General features: G+C 34.5%; 1 protein-coding gene across 2 annotated transcripts in view; it reads right to left on the bottom strand.

Moving 5' to 3' along the window:
• LOC106873133 (uncharacterized) overlaps window positions 1-26,627 on the bottom strand; it is a 38,471-nt gene that overhangs the window by 6,090 nt on the left and 5,754 nt on the right. For both annotated transcript variants that reach the window (XM_089339731.1, XM_052975659.2), the window contains 5 exons: window positions 22,827-22,915; window positions 17,981-18,176; window positions 9,157-9,275; window positions 3,801-4,007; window positions 580-654 (listed from right to left, as the gene is read on the bottom strand). In XM_089339731.1, the coding sequence (XP_089195857.1) occupies window positions 580-654; window positions 3,801-4,007; window positions 9,157-9,275; window positions 17,981-18,176; window positions 22,827-22,878 (649 nt within the window). In that variant the 5' untranslated portion in view covers window positions 22,879-22,915. The remainder of the gene's footprint in view (window positions 1-579; window positions 655-3,800; window positions 4,008-9,156; window positions 9,276-17,980; window positions 18,177-22,826; window positions 22,916-26,627) is intronic.

Here is a 26,627-nt window from a genome sequence, read left to right on the forward strand (position 1 = left end):
CGTGAGTTTGAGTCTCATGGCTGGTCACCGACAGATTTTTCTACAATATATGGATAATTTATCCTGTTCATGTTATTTATATTATTAATATTATCCTGCGTTTGAGAATAAAATTATTACCTTATACATATATACATACATACATACATATATATATATATATATATATATATATATATATATATATATATATATATATATATATATATATATATATATATGGAAACTCAAACTAGAAACTATATATATACAGTATATATATATATATATATATATATATATATATATATATATATACAGTATATATATATATATATATATATATATATATATATATATATATACATATACACACATGCATATCTACATTCGTATATATATATATATATATATATATATATATATATATATATATATATATATGTACATACAGATGTATACTTACATTCTCTCTCTCTCTCTCTCTCTCTCTCACACACACACACACAAACACACATATATATATGACGTATTCGTACATATATTTACGCACAGGCATATACGTACGAACATATATTCATACATATAAATACTGATTACCTTCGCAAACCTCAAAGTTGGGGTAAACTTCGGTGTAGTCGGTTAAAGTAGTATTTTGCACATACTGATGTATTACTGAAAAAAAGAAGAATATAAATATTACTTTTACACACACACACATAAGTACATGAATGGTGGTATTGGTATCATACATATTCTTACGTTACGATCATTTCAATACTTTATGGGTCAGATTAATATTTTAACATGGCGGGTAGCATGAATTTAAACAATGATATATTATATTGAGTCACATTGTGTATCACAAATAATTACTTCTTCATGATCGGATGAAATGAAGAAATTAAAACCTTTGTATGTATATATATATATATATATATATATATATATGTAACATATTGGTATAATGATAAACAGGGAAAATTATAGCCATTTCTCTGCAGACTGAAAAAAATGATGAACAACCTTAATCGATTTTCGAACCTTATTGGGTTTTCATCAGAGGCGTCGACATCATTGTGACAGTCACTAGAGAAACAAGCAGCCAAATTGTTTATATACTCATCAAATGCAGCAGTTACTCTATGAAGGAGTCCCTAATTTGCATATCAAAAGTGCTTAACACTATAAATGCCAGCAGCCTGTCATGTATGTATGTATGCATGTATGCATGTATGTATGCGTGTATGTATGTATATATGTATGTGTGTATGCGTGTATATATGTATGTATATACGCATACATACATATATACACACATATATAACTGATCGATTAAATAAAGAGAAGATTGAATTGGTATTATTCGTTAGTTTGTACGACGATAATTTGACCCATCCCCCGAATGTCCTTTATGGATGGGATGTTGTACATTATATTGTGTTACATCAATCTTGCAGTCTGGGTCACACCAAGCACATTGATACATAAAGTGGTGTCTCGCTAAATATCTTGAGTGTGGGCAGCCATGTTGCTATTAGCCTGCTTCATTTAAAGAATGAGGTATTGCTACGATTGTCTTTAGTTTTAAATATCAATAAGATTTTATTCAACACATCTGCACACTAATTGACGCATACTCATTAGTCCAAGATATTACATATATAGGGGGAATTCACAAAAAAAAAACAACAAAAGACGAAAACAGGTGGTGTAGACAACAAACAGATGTATTAGTATAACGCCCGGGAAGTGAAAAAGTCTTTAATGTTTCGAGCCTACGCTCTTCCACAGAAAGGAACATAGAAAGAAACAAGGAGAGAAAAGAAGAATGTATAGTGGCCAGTGATCTATCATCTATTTATGATATCTCTATCATTACCTTTACTTTTATTTTATTTATTATTTTATTTTAATGTTTTTACTCTTTTACTCCTATCTTATTTTTATTCCTTTCTTCTCTCTCCTCTCTCTTTTTCTTCTCTCCTGTCTTTCTGTCTCTGTATCTTTCTCTTCTATCTCCCATATACACCCTCTCACAAAACCCATTTATGTGTATCCTACTTGCTCGCTCTATATACACATTTACAATGTGAATACATCATTCAAAATACTGCCAAAATACCGCTTGGATTTACCTGGAATTTTAAGTAACGACCTGTAAGTACCCACCAACATCCCTATCTTCTGGAAAAAGATGCATTGTAAACATTATCCCCTGCCTATATTCTCCGAACTACCTTTACTCTTTATTCTTCTATTTTATTCCTTATAAACTGTAAATTTTCCCCGTCTAAAATATTCATACATTGTCTCTGATGATGGAATGCCCAGTGTGTAGACATGCTAACCAACCACTTGGTATCCCAGAAACGACTGTAAGACTTCAAATTCACGTTACCCTAATTAAATTATTCTAAACGACTCGTTCTGCCTTGGTTTTTGATTTTTCCTTTAATATGATATACGAAACCCTAAATGTATCCCTTAGCGGTGATCTTGGTACCTAACAGTCGACCAGCTATAGCACTTACTCAGCGTACCTATTCGTTTAAATCACAAATCAACTAAACCTCTCATATTCTATATATATATATATATATATATATATATATATATATATATAGAATGTGGACGAACTTTCAAAATTGAATCGGATTTACAAGATTACCAACACCTATAATAGCAGGATGAAATTCGTCGAGATCTTCTATACTTTTTAAAAATATACCAATTTTTATATAAATAAATGCTTAACAATCGAAACTTCAACAAAGGAAGAAACGAACAAACTTTACATACTTCAGAAGGACTAACGTGACAACTTATATGAAGGACAGTATATATTATTATTTCTAATTTCTAATATTTTTAATTTTAATATTTCTAATACTTTAATATTATATGGGTATATAAAGGGTTCTTAATGCACCTCTGAAGAACGGAATTACTAATAATAAGATGATCTTTAAATCACTTTGTGTTTGTAGTAATATCCGCGAAACGATCGTAAGATATTTTATTCTTTAAACTTTAGGTTTCTTTATATTTTATATTTTAGAATTTATAATATTCATGATTATTTACACATAAATTTTTAAACGCATATATATTTAAACATATATTTATCTATTTTTAGATTTTTATATGTATTAATATTTATATTCCGTATATTTATGTTTTAAACTTTTAAATTTATTACGCTACCATGTTATGTTGGATGTATATCTTTCAAAATTCAAAATATTAAATATTGATTTCCTGAATATATTATTGATGAGTTTATTAATTTATTAATAATATAAAAACACATATATACACATTTATTTGCTCAAGATAATTGAGCACTCAACATAAGTTCAGTTATATATTCTTTTAGAATATTTCTTTTAGAATATTACTAATAAAAGTTATATATATATATATATATATATATATATATATATATATATATATATATATATATATATATATATATATATATATATATATATATATATATATATATATATATATATATATATACATAGATACATACATACATACATACATACATACATACATACATACATGCGTACGTACATACATGCATGTCTGTCTATCTGTCAGTCCCCAGAGGCTAACAGTACAAAGTCCAGACAGGTAGATCCACCGACAACTTATTGGTACTTATTCATCGATCCCTGATGGACGAAAGACAAATGTCAAGGGGAGTAACTCAATATCATAATGCGTTCTACCCGACAGATTTTTCACCCTTGTCAATAATGTTTTGTCTTAGTAAACTTTTTTGTAATTATATTGAACAAGAAAGTTATTACTGTTTAAAGGTTGCTTCGTGTTCATTATACTTGTTTCTCCTGCTGCATTCAAACTGGAATTGTAGTGGTAACAGCCATTTGAACTGAATGACCATCCAATACATTTCCTTTTAGCACAGCAATTTTGTTCACAGTCGACTTCGTCAGCTTCTTGCATTTGTTCATATAAAGCTGAAGTTATATTCTTAACGTACTGACAGGGTCTCTCTGGAATGCGAGAAAATATAGAACAAGGCATATAAAAATATAAAATGTGTAATATAAGCACATGAACAAATATATATACGCACACTCACAAACACACACTAAAATATACGAATACACACACATTTACATACCTACATACACACACGTGTGTGTATATATATATATATATGTACACACCATATACGTATCTACATATACACACATGCGTACATACATACACACATGCGTACATACATACACACACAAATATTTATATGTATATGCACACACACACACACACACACACACACGTACATACACACACACATACACATATATATGTATATATACATATGTATGTATACACATACACACGCACATAAACTTAGATAAACTGAGATATGTTTCGACCAAAGATTGGTCCAGGCTATGTCTTAATAGCACCACCTGATAGGATTATCTAAATCCTTTTTAACTCAAGTTTTGTTCAGGTCCATTCAAGTAGTGAGTTCTTGTTGAGCGAGTTGTATCCAGGAATAGGTGGCTTATCTAGTATATACGTACACACACACACACACACACACACACATATATATATGTATATATATATATGCATTTATACACACACACACACACACACACACACATATATATAGTTATACACACACGCGCACACATATATGCAGATATATATTAATGTTTGTTTTCATGTGGAGTTATATATAAAGACAATTCAATATTGAATAGAAAAAGTTCCTCAACAGTTTCTATGTGGGAATTCATGAATTATTACAAAGAAAAAGTTGACAGGGACATCGAAGTTTTTGCTTACGCGCCGTCATCAGGTTGTCTGGTGCGAAATTTTGTAATATGTAATGTATATGCATACACACGCACGCGTATATATATGCAAGATCATTCACGTATACAAATATATTTCTACGTAGATACATACACAAACTCATATACATATACACATATATATGAATACATATATCCACATTTATGAGTTGATGGTATAAGGAAATTAAGAAAACACTGCGGATGTATCTTAAGCGAAAGTGTATTTGATGGTGCTCAGGAAGGAGTTAATTCGGCACACAGTTTGCTGAATCTTCAGCAACCTGTCAGGTGAAATTAGGAAAGAAACAGTTGCATCTCGGTAGGTAGATCGGTGCAGAGATTTACGCGCACACATTAGTATACTTACAAGTTTGTGTTTCTTTCAAACGATGTTTCGTGTGATAAATATGGTATTTTATATGCTTGTATGTTGTTTCATTTCAACCATTACCCAGGCGTATCTTATTCCTATTTGTCAGTGAATTGCTGAATTAATATCTGGTAATTCTCAGCGGTCCAGAATCAACAAGCTTTAGCCCTGTTGTTATGTGGTATGGTGTGCTCGACCCATGATTATCTCATAGCGATCTTTTTGATTCCCAACATAAATCGAGTAAGCTGTGGCGTATCATTTTTCTCTTTCCTAATAATAAATTCATGTTTAAGGAAATGACGCTTGAAGCTGTTTTCATATTTATCAATTTGAATCTTTTTACATTTTAAGCCATTGATATGAGCTCCATATACAGTTTCATTGAGTAAGTATTCGTCATTAAGAAAAAATTTCCTTAGATATGAAATCAAATTTAGATTCCTGAATGTTGTTTTGGTCAGCACTTCCCAACTTGTTTATTGTGTACCAACATTCTTCGCGCAGCTGTAATTGATTTCCATGCCTTATTTAAGAACTTATGATACTTAGAAGTATTTCATTACTCACTCTAAGTAGCAAGCAACGTTAGTTATTGCATTCTAACTTATAAGCGAGTTACACTTTTCGGATTTGTCGATCCATTGTTAGCCACTCTGTACGAAGTTGATCTTTTCTTTAACCTCGCATCTTTTAGTGTATTATTGTAATAAGTGGCAAATTTGTTGACAAAGGCCTCGACCTCCTTGTATTGAAACTCTTTATGTATATATATATATATATATATATATATATATATATATATATATATATATACGCGTATATATATGTATATATGCGTGTATATATGTATGTATGTATGTATGCATGCATATATGTATGTATGTCTCTTCTGTATCTAATCATTTAAATTCCTTCTTTGAAGAAGGAGCTGGTTTCTAAAAAAAAAAAAAAAAAATAGCTCCTTCTTTGGAATGTAGATAACGAAAACAATGTCACGTTTTAAACCCGAGACAAGTCTTGCAGAGTTTTACTGTTCCGCTTACAGATTGTATTTGTAAAGTGTGAGTCAGTTGGTGGATTTCTTTTTCTGAAAATCCAAGCTTATTCAGATTGACATGTAGGTATATATGTATGTATCTCTTTCTCTCTCTCTCTCTCTCTCTCTCTCTCTCTCTCTCTCTCTCTCTCTATATATATATATATATATATATATATATATACTTATATAGTTGAAATTTACAAAAGAAAAACAAAAGACGAAGACATGTATAAACAAGATATATATATATATATATATATATATATATATATATATATATATACACACACACATACACACATACATACATGCATACATACATACATACATGCACACATACATACATACATACATACATACATACATACATACATACGTACGTACGTACGTACATACATACGTACGTACGTACATACATACATACATACATAAAACATTGGTTAGTTGTACTTAGCACTGCTACTTGTATGATAAAAAGAACGTGATGCAGATTAATTACAGAGTAAGAATTTTATTAAAGCAATTCATCGGTTTAATGCCTCACAGCGAATAATAGTTTGATTCCGTTTAGGAATCTTTGGTGACTGGAGAGCCTCATATAGCCACCATAAGTAGAAAGACTGAGAACAATCAAGAATAGATCGAGGAAGGTGCTGAAGGTGGAGTACAAAATGGGAGTAGGTGCGATTATGAGGGCAATGATAATAATCCTTTCTACTGGAAGCACAAGGCCTCAAATTTGGTGGGAGGAGACTAGTCGATTACATCGACCCCAGTGCTTCACTGGTTTTTAATTTATCGACCCCGAAAGGATGAAGGGCAAAGTTGACCTCGGCGGAGTTTGAACTCAGAACATAGCGGCAGACGAAATACCGCTAAGCATTTCACCCGGCGTGCTAACGATTCTGACAGCTCGCTGCCTTAATGGTGATGATAATAATAACAATAGAATAATGCTAATAATATAACATGAACAGGATAAGCCATCCATATTTTGCAGAAAAATCTGTCGGTGGCCAGAATTCTCGTTGGTTCAGTTTAGCTTAATGGTAAAGCACTTGACGCGTAATCACGGGGATGTGAGTTCGAGTCTCATGGCTGGCCGCCGACAGATTTTTCTACAAAATATGGGTTGTTTATCCTGTTCATGTTATATCATTAGCATAATCCTGCGTTTGAGAACAAAATTATTTCCTTATCTCTATCTAACATTAGAATGGTAATGACGTCGTCATCGTCATCGTTGACGGTGCTGATACGCTGGTGATGGTAAAGACGATGACTGATGGTTGTGATAATATCAATGGACGAAGGAGGCAGGAGAGAAAAAGGGGGATGTTAACGGTGATGATGATGGAGATAATCGATGATGACAGAGGTTGGTGCTGTCATGATGATGATGGCGGTGATGGTGGTTGTGATGATGTTTGGGAAGATGATAATGACGATGATGATGAGAATGATGACGACAGTAGTGATGCTGGTGATGATGATAATGCTGGTGCTGGTGCTAGTAATGATGATGATGATGATTATGAGGCTGATGATTATAATGATGATGATGATGATGGTAATGATGTTAATTACAAGATAATAGAAGATGGCAATACAATTGATGCTTAAGGTGATAGTGATGATAGCGGTAATGATGTTGGGCGGTAGTGAGATTTTCTTTCCTATGTCTCTTATTACAGGCGTAACCAGTTGCCACAAACTCCTACTTCCGGTTGATACTTAGTCTTAATGTTAACCTGTAACACATTGCATTTTATCTGGCATTGTCTCCTCTGTTACTGTTACAGGGGAGAAAACACATACGGTGACATGATGCACCCACAGCGTGCTGAAAGTTAAATATTAATATTTGCGAAAAATATATTTGCTCCCGTCTCTTAATGAATATTTTAGAGTATATACCGGTGCCTTCCTTGTTTCTTTGTGTATTTGTAACAAAACTACTGCCGTTCGATGTACTATGGTATATTTTAGCTTAAGTCTCTTTGTGTTCTGAGTTCAAATTCCGCCATGGCCAACCTGTATGTTAGACATAACACTCTTCTCGGTTTCATACCTACACCTAGCACACTGGGTTCCTTCAGAAGATTCCCCTCTGCTGTAAGTATTCTTGCCAAGTCTCCGATTTGAGGATAATACCCCTCCTTCCCATTCCACCAGTATCTGTGACCCTGTAAAGGAATCAGGGACACTGGCTCATCCACTTTCTGTTTAAAACACAAAATCGAGAGTTAAAATACTATAGTTACCCGCATAAGTTTTGGTCCAGCAACTTCAATGACATCAATAACGTATTTGATCCTGTTTTCAACAGAAAACGTTTGATAGTTGAGTCACTGAGGCAAATCCTAAGAGGATTCGGTGCCGAGTGTTTCCATAATAATTTAGTCCAAATCGAGAAATCTACTCCGTTTTCCATTTCAAATACTGAAGTGAATAATCAATTAAGTCATCCAATGTGATCTTCCTTAAAGGTAATAGAAACTGATCTTAGTTTGTTTTGGCTTTTATTTCCAGTAAAATCAGAGAAATATTGACGCTTGCTGGTTGGCTCTTTTAGTTTTGTTAGATATTCCCAACACAACTTTCTGATAAGCGGGATTAATAAACAAGGTTGTAAATCCCGTCCCTATCCCATTCAATTCAGTCCATTACAATTCTAAAATACGGTCTTGTATGAAAGCGAAACTTTAATCATCGAAAAGGAACAAGTATCTTGCGTTATTTTGCGATTTTCCTTAAAGCTGTGAGGTCAAAGCACAGGATTAAATCTGCGTCACATATAAATACACCGAGAGTTTATATCTCTTACGCTAGAGTTCGTCACATTAATCACTGAAATAAATTAATGTTGCGAATGAAACAATAAAAGGAAAAACAAGATTAGATTGTAAACATACCTTTTTTACAAAACACCAAACGCCTATCACTGCATTTAATACATTTCATCGTGTTGTTGTTCATCATAGAACATTCATTGACCGCACAATCGTTATGAGCTATCCAGTAGGTCGTGATACTGTAACGAACATTTAAATTTCACGAAAGTTATAATAAAAGGACACCTTTGATGCATAGGGTCTTAGAAGAAATAATGAAGGAGCGTGGCTCAGTGGTTAGGGTATTCGGCTCACGATCGTAAGGTCGAGAGTTCAATTCCCAGAGGCGCGTTGTGTCCTTGAGCAAGACACTTTATTTCACATTTCTCCAGTCTACTCATCTGGCAAAAATGAGTAGTACCTGTAATTCAAAGAGCCGGCCTTGCTACATTCTGTGTCACACCGAATCTCTCTGAGAACTACGTTGAGCGTACACGTGTCTGTGGAATGTTCAGCCATTTGCACGTTAATTAAATGAGTTGGCTGTTCCGTTGATTGTATCAGCTGGAACACTCTTCGTCGAAACTGACCGAGTGTTGAAAACGAACGGAGAAAATGTTTAATATTTCCTATTCTATGACCGTTTAAATATTTATTCATCATATATTTTGTAAATAATTATAGAACAAGTTCTTTCTAAACGTTCTGATGCAAGTGCTACCGTTCACTTTAGCATCCTTCATATCGCTGTCTATTAGGGACACTGAAAATTAACGTTACATGTCAAGAAATTAGCGTAAAACATCGTAAATATATTTGTTTAGTTAAATAACTTGGGACGTTCAATTTTCCTAATATCGATTTAAGAAATTTTATTCCTGCCAGCGAGAACTATGTGTTACTGAGGTCATAACCATACGGTTCCAGGTTCTCTCCCACTGCGTGGCACCTTGGTCAAGTGTCTTCTACTATTGCCTTGGGCTGACCAAAACCTTGTGAGTGTTTTTGGTAGACGGAAGCGGAAAGAAGCAATGTCATATCTATGTATATGTGTGAGTGCGCGCGCGCGCATATGTGTGTGTGTGTGTGTGTGTCTTTGTGTCTGCGTTTATCCCCCAATCACCGCTTGACAACCGCTATTCGTGTGTTTACGTACCCATAACTTAGCCATTCGGCAAAAGTGACTGATAGAATAAGTGCTTGGCTTAAGAAAACTAAGTCATGGGGAGTTGATATGTTCGACTAAAATCCTCTAAGGCAGTGCTCCAGCATGGCCGCAGTGAAATGACTGAAACAAGTAAAAGAATGAACGAATAAAAAGGAATTTGATATTTTTCTCAAAAAGGCTTTTAAACCCAGTATTTACATATTATTTATAGCTTTATGTAAGCTACTTCGAGAACCAATGTTCCAAAAAACAATTATTTCACGTTTTCTCGAAAGTGCGTCAAATTTTGATGACGTCAACAACGCACAAGTATCTCTGGTGAAAATAAGCTTTCTGAAATAAACCGAGAATAAACCGAAGGATTGCTTTGGCTCAATGGCAGAACGCTTGCCATGTTTATCCACAAGAGATATGGGTTCGAGTCCTATGCGAAGCTTTCGAGTTTTCGTATCCAAAGGGGGTGGTGGTTTCAACCCAATATTTACATGATATTATTTATAGCTTTATGCGATGTGCCTCGAGAGCCAAGGTTCCAAAAGCTAATTATTTTCTAAAGTTTATAAAATTCTTATGATGTTAACAATACGCTCACTCCCCTTCCCCCTACAAACACTTATATTTCTCGAGTTAGTCTCTAATCTAGAATTTCAATTCATGATTTGCTTGATATTCCTACGCCCACAAGCAACACTCCAGAGCAGCAAGATCAAAATAGAGATACCACCAATCTCTTCTATGGTTATGAGTATTCTTTCTTCTGACACTCAACACTAAACGTATATATCTATATGATAATCTGCTTGTTCGTTATCTCGTTATACTTTAGTTAGTTGTGGAGGTGGAGTGAGTATAATAAGGCCAAATACGTCAAGTGGTGAGAGGCGAAGAGCGAGAGAAAAGAGGAAGAGAGAAGTGTTAATGATGTACTGTAGGGTGGAGAGGAAAAGGTAAAAAGAAAGAGATATGTTTAGGATACAATATTTAGCGGATGGGGATGTTCTGGTGGTGAGGTTAAAGAAAGGCAGATAAAGAGAGATGGGCAGGGAGGCAGTTACGTTAAGATATATATATATATATATATATATATATATATATATATATATATATATATATATATACAGAGAGAGAGAGAGAGAGAGAGAGAGAGAGAGAGAGAGAGAGAGAGAGAGAGAGAGAGAGAGTTAGAGTTAGTGGAAGTGAGGGGTGAAAAGAAAGAGAGAAATGTTAAAGGCATGGAGACGTTAGTTATATGGTTGAAAAGTTTGTTGAAGAGGTAGAGAGAAAGAGAGAAATATAAAGTGGTAGGTAGAGGGAAATTTTAAGACATAATATATTATTGTGACTGGAAGTGAAATAACTTAGCAAAATGAAAAATAAAAATCATTCTTTCTTTCTTAAATAGCTTCTCTTAATCGTTTTCGTTCTGTGGAATTTATACGGATCCCATTAGTATATATATATATATATATATATATATATATATATATATATATATATATATATATATATATATATATATATATACTAATGGGATCCGTATAAATTATATATATATATATATATATATATATATATATATATATATATATATATATATACATATATATAGGTGAGAGAGTTGGTATGTGAAAGCACGTGGTTGGATGTATAAAAGACAAAATAGATTGAAAAACTACAGAAGACTTGTGTTATATGGTTAAAGAATATATTTAAATCGTTATGTTAGGAAAATTTTGTGTAAAGTAACATTGTTTTAGGAGAAATAATCGGTTTCGTATTTTCTCTCAAAACAATGTTACTTTACACAAAATTTTCTAACATTTTTCTAACATAACGATTTAAATATATTCTTTAACCATATAACACAAGTCTTCTGTAGTTTTTTCACTCTATTTTGTCTTTTATACATCCAACCACGTGCTTTCACACACCAACTCTCTCACCTATACATACATACATATATATATATATATATATATATATATATATATATATATATATATATATATATATATATATATATATATATATATGTATGTGTGTGTTTGTGTGTGTGTGTGTGTGTGTGTGTATGTATGTAGAAGATTGAAAAGTAACACATGAGTTGATATGTATAAGGAAAATAAGACAAGGTAGAAAATGCTGAAACAATTTTATCATAAAATACAGTTTGTAACGGTTAGTACTGGTCTCAGTCTTTTCGACTTTTTCAATTAAGAGTAAAACAAGAAAAACAATTAAATTGAAGAGAAAATTAAATGAAATGTTTTGTAAATATTTCCATAGTCTTCAAATAGGTGGGACATTTTCCTTTTCCCTGTCTCTCTCTCTTTTCCTTTGTGAAGTCTCGGTAGGTAGTAACAGATCTGAAGAAATAGTGTTTATGGGTGCAGAGAAATGTTTGGTTCTAAAGATTGATAGTTTAAGCAGCAGCAGTAGCCGAGTAAAGAGAAGGCGAAGGAGAAGAAGCAGAGAAAGAAGAGGAAGGAGAAAAAAAGAAAAAGATGGGAGTGGTATGATCCAGTAGTAGAGCTGTTCGTGGAATCTTCTTTAATGGCCAAGTGACCTAAAAGTGACCTGTTGTGGTGGTAACAGTAATGGTAGGAACTGTTCAAAATAGTTTCATGGTCAGTGACTAATATATTTCTCGTTTTGAATATTTGCTTGGACATTATTCTAAGAACCTTGTAATAGTGTCATCTGTGGTGGAAGCATTCAAAAGGGATTTATATTTTTGCCATGAAATATGATTATTTGCTAATGCGCTCATTATAGGTTGCATTGTCCCTGAATTGATAGAGGGGGAACAATTCTAAAGCTGGGTTGATCATTAGTGGCGTATAACGTAATTAAAAATATGTAAAATCTTCCCAGTATTTTCTTTTGAGATGTATGTCATTATTCAGTTTTATTTCAAGATTTCTTGCCAAAAAAGGCGGTGCTCCAGCATGGCTGCAGTCAAATGACTGAAACAAGTAAAAGAAAAACAATAGAGAAAGAATCGGTTTCTAACCTAGATCTAAGGCTCCTTCGTTGGAATTTCAACAACATCAACAGGGTATTTTTGTATGTATGTATGTATGTATGTATGTATGTATGTATGTATGTATGTATGTATACGTGCAGGTTTGTATGTTTTGTTTTATATATGTCTTCTCATGCATATAGTTATATGTCTTCACATTCTCGTATATACTTAAATGAAAACTTCTGGAAAGTTTTACAGATTTTTACAGTTCCAGTAATGGATTGGATCAGTAGTTTCTTTTCTGATTTTGAGAAGCCTAATTTCTCGCATGTATGTATGTATGTATGTATGTATGTATGTATGTATGTATGTATGTATGTATGTATGTATGTGTGGAGGCGCAATGGCCAAGTGGTTAGGGCAGCGGACTCGCGGTCGTAGGATCGCGGTTTCGATTCCCAGACCGGGCGTTGTGAGTGTTTATTGAGCGAAAACACCTAAAGCTCCACGAGGCTCTAGCAGGGGATGGTGGCGAACCCTGCTGTACTCTTCCACCACAACTTCCTCTCACTCTTACTTCCTGTTTCTGTTGTGCCTGTAATTCAAAGGGTCAGCCTTGTCACACTGTGTCACGCTGAATATCCCCGAGAACTACGTTAAGGGTACAAGTGTCTGTGGATTGCTCAGCCACTTGTACGTTAATTTCACGAGCAGGCTGTTCTGTTGATCGGATTAACTGGAACCCTCGACGTCGTAAGCGACGGAGGGCCAACAAATGTATGTATGTATGTATGTATGTATGTATGTATGGATCTTTTCAGTTTGGCTCACAGATTTTTAATTAATTTTTTCTAACTAAACAGTTTGAAACTTCGTATACTGGTGTAATTTTTCACGCAGAACACGGTTTACTTTGAACCTTTTTGATAAAATTTTGCATTTTAGAAGTTATTTCGTGTTAAAGTTATCATATTTGAGCAATTTTAACCAATCAACGACGTGTATTCAATTGAAGAAAGCCACTGCTGTTTGCGATAGTAGTCGAAGAGGAACAAGTTCCGGGTCATCTCTTCTAGTTAGCACCGTGCATTTCTTACTCTTTCCCCCTCTACTGGCAGACAGCTACTTCTACACTATCAACTACCAACCAGCGAGCGAACTTGTCACTGCCACTACAATTACCGCATTTTCCGGTGTATAAGCCGCTATTTTTTACCTGGAAAATTTAGTGTGCGGCTTATAGAAGGGTGCGCCTAATATGTGTACTTTTATATAAGTTTCACGAGGAAAATAATGTGTGTATGGAGATCGACTGATTCTAGTGATTTTTTTCAGAGGAAAGGTCGGTTGTTGAACAATGTGAAAGACTACGGTTACAGTACATTGGTGCCTGGAAAAAAACAAAGCATATTTGTTTTGTTTTAACTTCATGTTTTGATAATGTTACTTTTAATCTAATAAAGACTTTTAAATTGACGAAATGTTTGTTGTTGATTATATTGGAATAAAATCATGACAATAACAATACATCTCAGTTGTAAACTAAGGCATTTTGAAACTACATAAACGTCAACAACAAAAACAGTAGCTACGGACCCGTTGCTCTATAGGTCTTTTGAATAACGGTGTACATTGTATGGATAAAACCAAAATTTTCCCCAAAATTCGGCTCTGTCGGCAATGAATAAATATATGTAAATAATATTTCTTCCTTCTTGGTGTTGATTCTTCGATGTTTACTGGTTACTCCGACGCGAGAACCCCCCCCCCCCCCAAAAAAAAAGCGTGTATTATGCAGCACAGGCAGTAAACAAAAAATAAAATAGAACAGAGGGGTGACATTTAGTAGAGATGACCCGGAAGGTGTCCTCTTCGATTAGTATCGCAAACAGCAGTGGCTTTATTCAACTGAATACACGTCGTTGATTGGTTAAAATTACCCAAAATACAACAAATTTAAAACGAAATAACTTCTAAAATACGAAATTTTATCAAATATGTTCAAAGTAAACCGTGTTCTGTGTAAAAAATTACACCAGTATACGAAGTTTCAAACTATTTAGTCAAAAGAAAAAAAATAGTAATTAAAGAATCTGTGAGCCAAACTGAACAGATCCGGATATATATATATATATATATATATATATATATATATATATATATATATATATATATATATATATATATATATATATATATATATATATATATATATATATATATATATATATATATATATATATATATATATATATATATATACATATATATATATTACGTCAAATATTTAAGCAGATATGTCTATCTATTTATACAGATTTGGTTATTCTTGAAAAATTTCGTTTTTTAATGAAGCGGAAACAGCTGTAATTTATGAGATGTGTCATTTGTTTGTATAAAATATTTAAATTGAATTGAATTTATAATTGTTCAACTTATTGTTTTGTTTTCCATTTCTGATTTATACACACACACATATATATGGGTGTACATACAAGTGTTTATATGCGTGTGTCCGTGTCCTTGCGCGCGCACAGACACACAGACACACATACACACATACACACTCATATATATATATATATATATATATAAATTATCAACCCGTAAAAAAGGCGTAAAAACACAATGTAGAATTATTTAGCAAATCGCAGGTGGAGGTGTATGGCTTAGTGGTTAAGGGTGTTGCACTCACGATCGTAAGATTGCGGTATCCATTCATAGACTGGGCGATGTATTGTGTTCTTGAGCTCTAAACACTTCATTTCAGGTTGCTTCATTCCACTCAGCTTGCGAAAATGAGATTCTGACCCCAGTAATGATCTCATTTGCATACAACCAATCAGAGCTCACCTTGAAAATACACATACTATGTACTACTACAGTATAGCCAGTCAGGCATAGAATGGTGTATGCCACTCTGTGAGTACAGCATAGCAGGTTTCACATAAGCACCACATTATACCCCCACACCATCCTCCTAGATCAATTGAGCACCATCTTTATATGGAACTAACATTAGGTACCTATTCTCAAACTGAGTTTAGTGATACTACATGTACCCATTGATATATGTAAGGCAGCAATACGACACAACGCCATATTGATTACGATGTTTCCAGACCAACACTGACATTTTAAATTAGGAATGTACAAAATCAGTCAAAAAATTAGAAAACTACGCCCATTTACATTTTCTTACGCAAGTTGGCGACATTTATGGCAGCTCTCCATTTACTTTATACACTAAATTTCACATTTTTCACCCCTATTAACCCGTTTAGAACAGTTAGATTTTGCTACAACGCACATTTTCCCCTGAACTCAACCGGAGTATTTTCGTAACTAGGTTGACACTAGTTTGATAGTTGAGCTCTGATTGGCTGTATGCAAATGAGTTCATAAATGGGGTCCAGAACTGTCGTAGGAAAAAATTTCGCGTTCGGTTCAGCGCAAGAGTATATGTACGCTACAGAAGCTGAGAGACCGGCTTTATTAACCTATGGCTCAGGAAGGACCCTTGAAGTTTTTTCTATGTGTAAATCATACTAGTAATAAAATAGTCAACATATAGGCGCAGGTAAGAAGCTTGTTCCCTAAGCTAATGGTTCCGGGTTCACTGCATAACACCTTGGGCAAGTGTCTTCTGCTATAGCTTCTGGTCTTGTGAGTGGATTTGGTAGCTGGAAACTGAAAAAAGCCCGTCGTATATATTTATACAAATACACACACACACACACGTATTATATACGTATATGTATATATATATACACAGACATGCAGAAAGTAAATAGACATTTAATTTTCAAAATTTCTGATCTAAGCGTCTTAATATGTTTTTAGCAGTGTAGAATTTACAACGTAATTATTCTTTTTCATTCCAGGTGCCATTATAGTAAACATTTGCAAAGAGTAACCATGCCATGCCATAAAAGAGTATATATAATACATGTGTATTATATATACGCTTTTATTCTTTTACTTGTTTCAGTCATTTGACTGCGGCCATGCTGGAGCACCACCTTTAGTCGAGCAAATCGACCACAGACCTTATTCTTTGTAAGCCTAGTACTTATTTAACCGGTCTCTTTTGCCGAACGGCTAAGTTACGGGGACGTAAACACACCAGCATCGGTTGTCAAGCGATGTTGGGGGGACAAACGCAGACACACATATATAGACATATACGATGGGCTTCTTTCAGTTTCCGACTACCAAATTCACTGACAAGACTTTAGTCGGCCCGAGTAGAAGACACTTGCCCAAGGTGCCACACAGTGGCACTGAACCCAGGGCCATGTGGTTAAGCAAGCTATTTACCACACAGCCACTTCTGTGCCTATACACACACACACACACACACACACACGCACACACACACACACACACATATACATACATATATATATATATATATATATATATATATATATATATATATATATATATATATATATATATATATATATATATATATATATATATTATATATCTGTGTGTGTATCCGTACGTGTTCGTGTCTGTGTTTGTCCCATCGACACCGCTTGATAACCGGTGTCGATGGATTTACATCCCCGTAACTGAGTGGTTCAGCAAGAGAGACCGACAGAATAAAGTCCAGGCTTAAAAAAAAAACAAAACAAAAAAAGTACCGTGGTCGGGTTCATTCGACGAAAGAATACTTCAAGGTGGTGCACCAGCATGGCCGCAGTCCAATGACTAATGTAAGTAAAAGATATTAAATTTAGTGAAATGTCACAGATACTTACCTGGTGTTACGATTGTTTCGAAACCAGTCTTGAATCGTTGAATGTAGCTGATGATCCACGCTGCTGAGCATCGTGGCCCTGTTAGATTCACACAACGTTAAAGCCATTCCATTGTTAATCTCTATACTGTACGTGATCAATGAAACTGTCTGGTGTCCACTAGCGTTAGAATTTAATAATACGAGGAGTGTGGTTGCTGTAAATAACAATGACAATAATTCAACAATAATCGCGATTTTGATGATGAAGGATATATCAATGATGATGATGAGGACGATGATGATGGTATAATAATAATAATAATAATAATAATGATAATAATAATAATAATAATAATAATAATAATAATAAAGTGATGAAAAATGATGTAGACCCAAAATGTCGATATTGCAACGATGAGATTGAAACAGTGGACCACCTAATCTCTAGGTGTAAGGTTTTAGCACCTGTAGAGTACAAATCAAATCATGACAGAGTTGGCCAGTACCTACACTGGATAATGTGTCGGCATTATAAAATCAAAACTGCTGACAAATGGTACAAGCACCATCCTGAGGTTGTAACTGAGGGAGAAAATGTAACAATTCTTTGGGACTTCCCAGTATGTACAGACCGGACCATCAAAGCAAATAAACCAGATATTGTTGTGAAAGACCAAAGCAATAAAGTCTGTTTATTAATTGACATGAGCAAACTCTGTGACCATAATATCTCTGGCAAAAGAATTTGATAAGCTCAGAAAATATAAAAATTTGCTAATCGAAATCGGAAAGATGTAGCATTTCAAGACAGTTACAATATTAATGATTGTTGGAGCACTTGAACTTATCAAAAAAGGAACTGAAAATTATTTAAGAATAATCCCTGGTGTACCATCCATGCAAGAGGTGCAAAAGATTGTCTTAACTAGCAACTGGTCACACGTATTGAGAAGAGCCTTGTTGCTGTAAATTTTCTCTCGTTTTTATCCCTTTATTTTCTTTACTTTTTTAGTTTTTACTTTTCTCCTTCTCTGTTTTTCTTTTCCTTTTTCTCTATCACATGACTTTGTAAATGAACAACCTGGTGTGTTTATTTTAATGGCCTACCAATGTATACAGTGCGTTTCTCTGCCCTAGGTGTCAGGAAGACACTCGGCAAGAAATGGAAACAAAATTGAAAGATAATAATGAAAATAATGATGATGATGGTGATGATGATGATGATGATGATGATGATGATGATGATGATGATGATGATGATGATGATGATGATAATAATAATAATAATAATAATAATAATAATAATAATAATAATAATAATAATAATGATGATGATGAGGGAAAGGATCAGAAGAGAATGTTATCACAGGGTGAGAGCAATACTCAAGACAGAGCTGAATGCAAGAAACAAGATCGAAGAGATCAATACTTTAGCCATACCAGTCGTGACTTACAGTTTCAATATCATTAACTGGTCAATTACTGAAACATGTAATCTTGACAGAAAAATACAAAAACTGTTGACAATGCACAGAATGAACCACCCTAAGGCAGATATAGAATGACTTTATCTGCCAAGAAAAGAGGGAGGCCGTGGATTTTTACAACTGGAATTAACAATGAAGATTGCCACAATTGGCCTAAACACCTATCTGGAAAACTTTGATGACTGGATATTAAAACTTGTCTCAAAACATGAAAACAAGAAAGCATCAAACTCAGTAACAAAACAGGCAAAGAGATATCTAAGTGAGAATTAGATGTACTGGAAACAAATACAGAAAAAGCTGAGCATATGAAAACCCGTGCTAAAAATGCTGCCTTAGATATTCTGACTGATAAATGGCAAGGAAAACCTCTCAATGGCAAATATCTAAAGAGAGCTAATAACGCTGATGTTGACAAAGCCCTTAGCCATCAATGGTTAGCGTCTTTGGGCTTAAAATCAGAAACAGAAGGGTTTATCATAGCAGCCCAAGATCAATGCCTACCTATAAGGAACTATCAGGCCAACATATTAAAGAACGGCAGAAGTCCAACATGTCGTGTATGTCAACAATAAAATGAAACCATTGATCATGTTGTCTCCATGTGCAGTCTGCTTGCACCTACCGAATATCTCAACAGGCATGATAGAGCAGCACAATATATTCACTGGGTAATTTGCAAAAACCTGGACCTGCCCCATGATAAAAACTGGTGGGAACACAAACCACCTCCAGTGCTTGAAAATGATCACATCTCACTCCTCTGGAATTTCACCGTTCAAACTGACAGAAAGATAGATGCGAATAGGTCAGACATTGTATTGAAAGACTTCAGACAAAAATCATGCCTCCTCATTGATGTGACTGTCCCAATCGATATAAACGTATCGGTCAAGACCTAACAAAAACTGCGCAAGTATAAAGATCTTGAAATAGAAATTAGCATGTGGAACCTCTGAAGACTAAAACAATACTTGTTGTCACGGGTGTCATAGGAATGATAGCAAAAGGGTCTGATTCCAACCTAGCTCAGACACCAGGAAACCTCAAAAGGGCAGAAATTAAACGGTAGTGCTCATGGGAAATAACCATATCGTACCTAAAATACTGTCTATGTAATCACAAATTTTAAAACAAAATTATAATTTTCTTATGTTTTTTTAAAACATTCTCTAGAACAATACTTTGTGCATAGGCATAACACCAACTTGAACTTCTAACTTGTCTCTTGAGGTATCTGGGTGAGACTTGGCGTCATCTTTTTCAAATACAGAGCAAAAATCAAACATATAATAATAATAATAATAATAATAATAATAATAATAATAATAATAATAATAATAATAATGATTAGAGAATAATCAAGAGAATAGATTGATAAATATGGAGACTTGAGAATTGAGATCACCAAGATGTGGCAGCCACAAGAGTCAAAGATAAAGGTTGTCCCTATTGTCATCGGAGCATTGGGTTCAATATCACCCAAGCTGAAGAAGCATCTGGAAACTTCAGAAGTATTCTACAATCTTGGTGTAATGCAAAAATGGCATTACTTGAAACTGCACGCATATTGCGTAAAGTACTGAATGTCTGTGGTCCTTGTTGTGACTTGACAGACAATACAAACCCCCGGTAGACACAATATCTTCAATCAACAACATCACGATATTGGATACTGTGCGACGTCTTAAATAATGATGATGATGATTATGATGATGATAATAATAATAATAATAATAATAATAATAATAATAATAATAATAATAATAATAATAATAATAATGAAAATGAAAAAGAAAGAAATCACTCTGTGCATGAGAATGCTGATGATGCAAATAGCGAAGGTAATTTAGGTGGACAAATGACAATAAATGTCGAAGAAAAACAATGAAGAAGAGGATATTCTGGAAATGCTGCGAGGTATAATGTTTGGTGTGAACGATGAAATGCAACCAAATGTAAAGTATATGGACAAAGAAAAAGTAAGGTGAGCCACAGGCAAAATGGTGTTTTGAGTTTGGTCAAAATAAAGAAAATTAGCGAAATAAACCAGCTGATCATAGCTGCTGCAAATGTTGTAGCTGACATAATATAATGCAAGCGGAAGACTGTTGAAGAAAAGAAAGGGCAGGAAAAGAAAGAGTCCAACTGGAGAAAGAAAGTACAAAGGAAGTTGGAAAAGACACGAAAAGAACTGAGGAAATGAAGTGGGACAATGAGAGGAGAGCTCAAGAATGAGGTGGTAATCAGAAAATTGAATGGACAGCACAGGTTAGAAGAGACGGAAAAACAAACTGTATATGAAGTGTTACAAAGGGTGACAACGTTAAAGGTCAAATTGAAAAGATATGATGCAAGATGCAAAGGTTTTGAGAAATAAAGGGGGAATAACATCAGGAAGTGATTCTTGATGCGGAAGAAATTAAAGTATCTTGGGTAGAACTTTGCAACAGGCCAGTGAGACATGAAAAAGTGCAGAGTGGCTAACACAGGTGTAGAGACATCATGCAACTGTACCTAGACAAAATGGACGTCAGAATTGATATGCATTTAGTGAGACTGAAATTTAAAAATTACCAAATTGAAAAGGACCCGGATGCAGTACAAGATTATTGGCTGAAAAATTTTATACAGTGGTGCATCAGCATGGCCGCAGCTCTGAGCTGAAACTTTGAAAAGAAAAAAAAAAGTTGCATGAAAGGACCGCTGCACAACTTAATGAATGTTGTTATGTCCCAAAGACCTCTTGAAATGTAAATTGGTGCCAAATCTTTTTACCTATAACCTCTTCATCACTTATGCGGAACAGAAAGGATGCAGGTAGCAAAATAGGGCAACTAAAGACTAGTTATGTCTTTACAGGCTGGTGGTCTTAGAATGAATAACATTCGCTAAGTAATTGGCAAAGAGTTGGTAATGAAATACAAACTTTGGTAACTATTAGACCTAGCTCTTTGAAACCGCGAGCACGCTGTAGTGGGCGCCATTTTGTTTGGTTATACCTCTGGAGAACGCAAAATGGGCGGTCAAATGGTTTTTGCGTTTAGGGCTCACTAATTGGCCGAAACATGGAATTTTATCAACCGTAAAACAAAACTACGTGACCGCCCTCCTTTGTGACTTTCAGGGGTCTAGTCAAACAAGATCACTCCCGTTAGAGCGAACTTGTAGGGTTCAAATTGTTAAGCATCTACTTTCTCGCATAATAGCATGCTCCACAATCACAGCGTATGACGGACGCGTTCCTAACATGGCGCAAAACTAATATTAAACCATTTAAACAGGTGAATAATTTGTTAAAGTTCTGTAGTGTCAAATTATACCAAGAGGAAGAAATAAGGTGTAAATTTGAAACATCGTCGAGATAGTTTGACTTACCAGAAAGAACACGGAACATGTAAGCAAGACGTTTTGCTGAAGTAACTGCCATCCTGCTTTATAAAATAACTACGACGAAATTAGTTTATCTGTAACGACGAAAGAAACACATTGAAAGGTTATCAATAGTAACATAGCAAGAATGGAATTCAATTGTCTAATAGAATAACGTGAGAGAATTATTGAAAAAAAAAAGAAGAAAAAACGGTAATTTTATAATCAGTATACTGATATTAAATAAAGTAATTTAAATGTATATAGTGGAATGACACGCAAACCACCTTCTGAAAATTGCTCTTTAATATAGGATTGAAACCTATTTACAGAATGTGGAGATCGTAAAAGTCTCCTTGGCATACAGATCAAACGAAATAATTGGATACAATGTTTCCACTTCTCGGTCCAATCAAGAACGCAACCGATATAAGATGATACACACGTAAGTGTTCTTCGCACATACGTACACACACGTGCGCACACACACACACACACACACACACACACACAAACCCGCGCACATGCATACAAGTTTTACACACACGCACACACACACGCGCACACACATGTATATATATATATATATATATATATATACATATATATATATATATATATATATATATATGTGTGTGTGTGTGTGTATATACATTTTTATGTATACTTTTTGTGTATAAACACATACGCACGTATATGTGTACATAGCATGCACTTGTCGATATGTATTGTTTTTATCGATAAATTTTTGGCAGGTTGCTAATTACCTATCTTGTTCAGATATATATTTTAGCAGTTTCCTATTGAAGATTGATTTTACTATATGTTAACCACTTAACCCATCGCTACACTTCATGTGTTTACATAACTATTGGTTTTTGCTTTAACACAATGTACATTTTATAAATGACAATGGCACAACAGCACTGCCGTAGTTGACTTTGTTTAATAACTTCTAAAACAACAATTGATGTAAGTTCATCATAAAGTTATACCTGTCTATTTCGGAACGTCCTGTCACCTGGATTTTTTTGAGAGGTCTTGTATTAGGTAGGTGGGGTGAGCCACAATATCATTTGTAGAAACAATGTTGTGACAATAATTCAAGCTAGGACTTCTCTGTACCTCTACAACTCCTCCATATATGAATGTAAAATAGCAACAATCCATTTGATGTTAGCATGGGTAGCTGCGGTGGAGCTGAGGTACAGAAACTGGTTTCATTACTCATCCTAGATATACTAACAAGCAAATAACACCGGCCAGTGGGATGTACAGTGACGATGACTCGCTGTCATGCGTCACCACCAGTATGGCTGTAGACTTACTCAGTGACCACGTTTAAAACCACGATCTGATTCTTGGGTGGTGTTATTAAATTTCACTCTGTTGCATGTATTCGAAACATATCTTTAGCTTGAAGATAAATCAGTTGATGCAAGACTTCTATTTCAGTAACCTAGGTGTCGCGTATTGCTCTTGCAACAAAAGAGTTTATTTATTTAATTTTATCTTTGAGGGAGAAGAAACCTTATTTTCATTTGTCAGTTTTTATTAGTCTGTGAATTGCTTGGTTATTTACACGTTAATTCAAGAGCAAGTAGTTGAGTTACCCCCAAAACTGAACCCACATTTTTGAACGATCATTTAAATTTCACGATTAGTCTTGTACGGATGTAAATTATCTTCCAAAAAGTAGAATTGATTTTCTTGCTTCTGCAGTACTTTTTCAATATCTCCTGTAAGTACGGTTTTCATATCCACAAAAAGTATTTGATTTTTGCTCTTGTAAAGAGATAAAATCATGAAATATATGGCGCGGGGTATTGTGCCATACAAGCACTACAATAACGCGATGCAGCCACCGAGCTGATCACCTTTTATCCGCAACAGCGTATTTAACAATGTGAAACTAAGAACATTTAGTTTCGTATCATTACAACACTATGAACCTTGATAACTTTCTACCTTTCCCCATTAGTCTCTAAGTCACTACAAAAATATCATGGACGTTACCCTTCTTCCTATGATAACACCTCGCATCACATAAATTGAACATACATTAGACAAGTAAAAGATTAAAGGATTAGATTATAATAGAACTCTGTAATCTTAACGTGGATATATTATAGAAAGCCAAAAAACTGCGGTATTCGTTATAAGAAAGCATCTCGTATAAACGTATAGTGCTACAAAGCACAGAAATATTAGCAACAAACGAAAAGCGTCCAACAACGGCGATGGAATTGTTAAATTCAGATTTCTGCTCGTTTGAGCTTCATCAGTAGCAAGTATCCACAAGCAACCACATGCTCAGATGCTTCCTCGAGACGAATACAGCACTTTTCTGGCTTTCTACAGTATATCTACATTAAATGAGATATACAGAATGCTATTTTCAACTAATACTGCTTTCGCCGCTAATAACGAATTTTTATACGGCCTTCTGGATATTTGCGACACCAGTGGTTTCTTCATCACTACTTTTCTATATTGATAGAAGCTAAATTTGTTTAAACACATGCAGTTGTTAGTGGATACTTGTTATCGATGAAGCTCAAATCCAGATATCTAGATTTAGCGATCCCATCGCCGCTATCGGATGTTTTCATCTGCTATTTGTATTTTACTGTACTTTTAGCACTATATGTCTATGTGAGTCGCTTTCTCGAGACGAATAACGCAATTTCATAGCTTTCTACAGCATATCCACGTTAAGTATGATATAGAGAATGCTATTTTGAATTAACACTGTTTTCGTCGCTAATATCGAATTAAATTATAATACTCAGGAAATTCAGCTGCAACAGCTCATACACTATCAACTTAAGCATAGTTAATGGATATAAAATTAGACTTAGAAATCGGTAAACATCAACGGTCATCTTTCATATAACTTTAAAAACTTGAATATCTACAATTTGTTTTGAATATTTAAAATCTGTTTTTAGTCTGATTATTCGAATATGTACCCATCCCTTTTTTAACAAGAACTCTCTTAAACGCCTCTAACTTAAGCAACTTCAAAATTAAGCGACTCTCTTAATTTCTTTTCGCCTCTCGAACATATCCAGGAAAAATTGAAGTGTCACCAAAATCCAAAACTCAGAACACATTCCAGAACTGATAACAAACGCAGAAGATAAGCAACTGTCATATTTACAAATTGCACAATTACGCAAAAGGTAAAAAAAAACACATTAACGGAACATGTATTTATTTCTATCGGTAATTAAAACAGAACAAGCTGAGTCGGATCTCTTCAAGGTTTCCCACCGCGCTCATTGATCACTGTTAGCAAACACATATCTGACCACTGCTGACCGAATGGATGTGCAGCCACTCCTTTGTCCATCCCCTGTCAGCATCTGTTTAACCTATTTATAGACTGGTGATATCTGGCTGTGTATCCACCGAGCTGCGTCTCTTCCTCCTACTATCCACCCAACTCTCATGTACTTATGACTATCTCAAACACAAGGCTAACAATATTTCATAATATTACTCAGCGGTAGGAGCAAAGCCAGCAGAATTAGCTTTGTTGGTCCCCGACAGCAGCTCATAAAGTAATTACAATAAGAATGATGATAAGGGCGACACTGTTGCTATGGCTACACAGGGTGGCTGCAAGGACAGGCAAATCGACAGTGGTAAGGGTAATCGACGATGGCTACGGCTGCTGCAATGACATGGTGGCGGTGATTGTAGCGGCAATAACAGTAGAAGTGATAATAATGAGAGAGATAGTAACAACCGTTTCTATATTAGCGACACAGGGCTTAATATTAATATCAATGATATTTCCCC

Source organism: Octopus bimaculoides, chromosome 22, assembly GCF_046866305.1.
Source record: "Octopus bimaculoides isolate indiv1 chromosome 22, ASM4686630v1, whole genome shotgun sequence".
NCBI classification, from domain to species: Eukaryota; Metazoa; Mollusca; class Cephalopoda; order Octopoda; family Octopodidae; genus Octopus; species Octopus bimaculoides.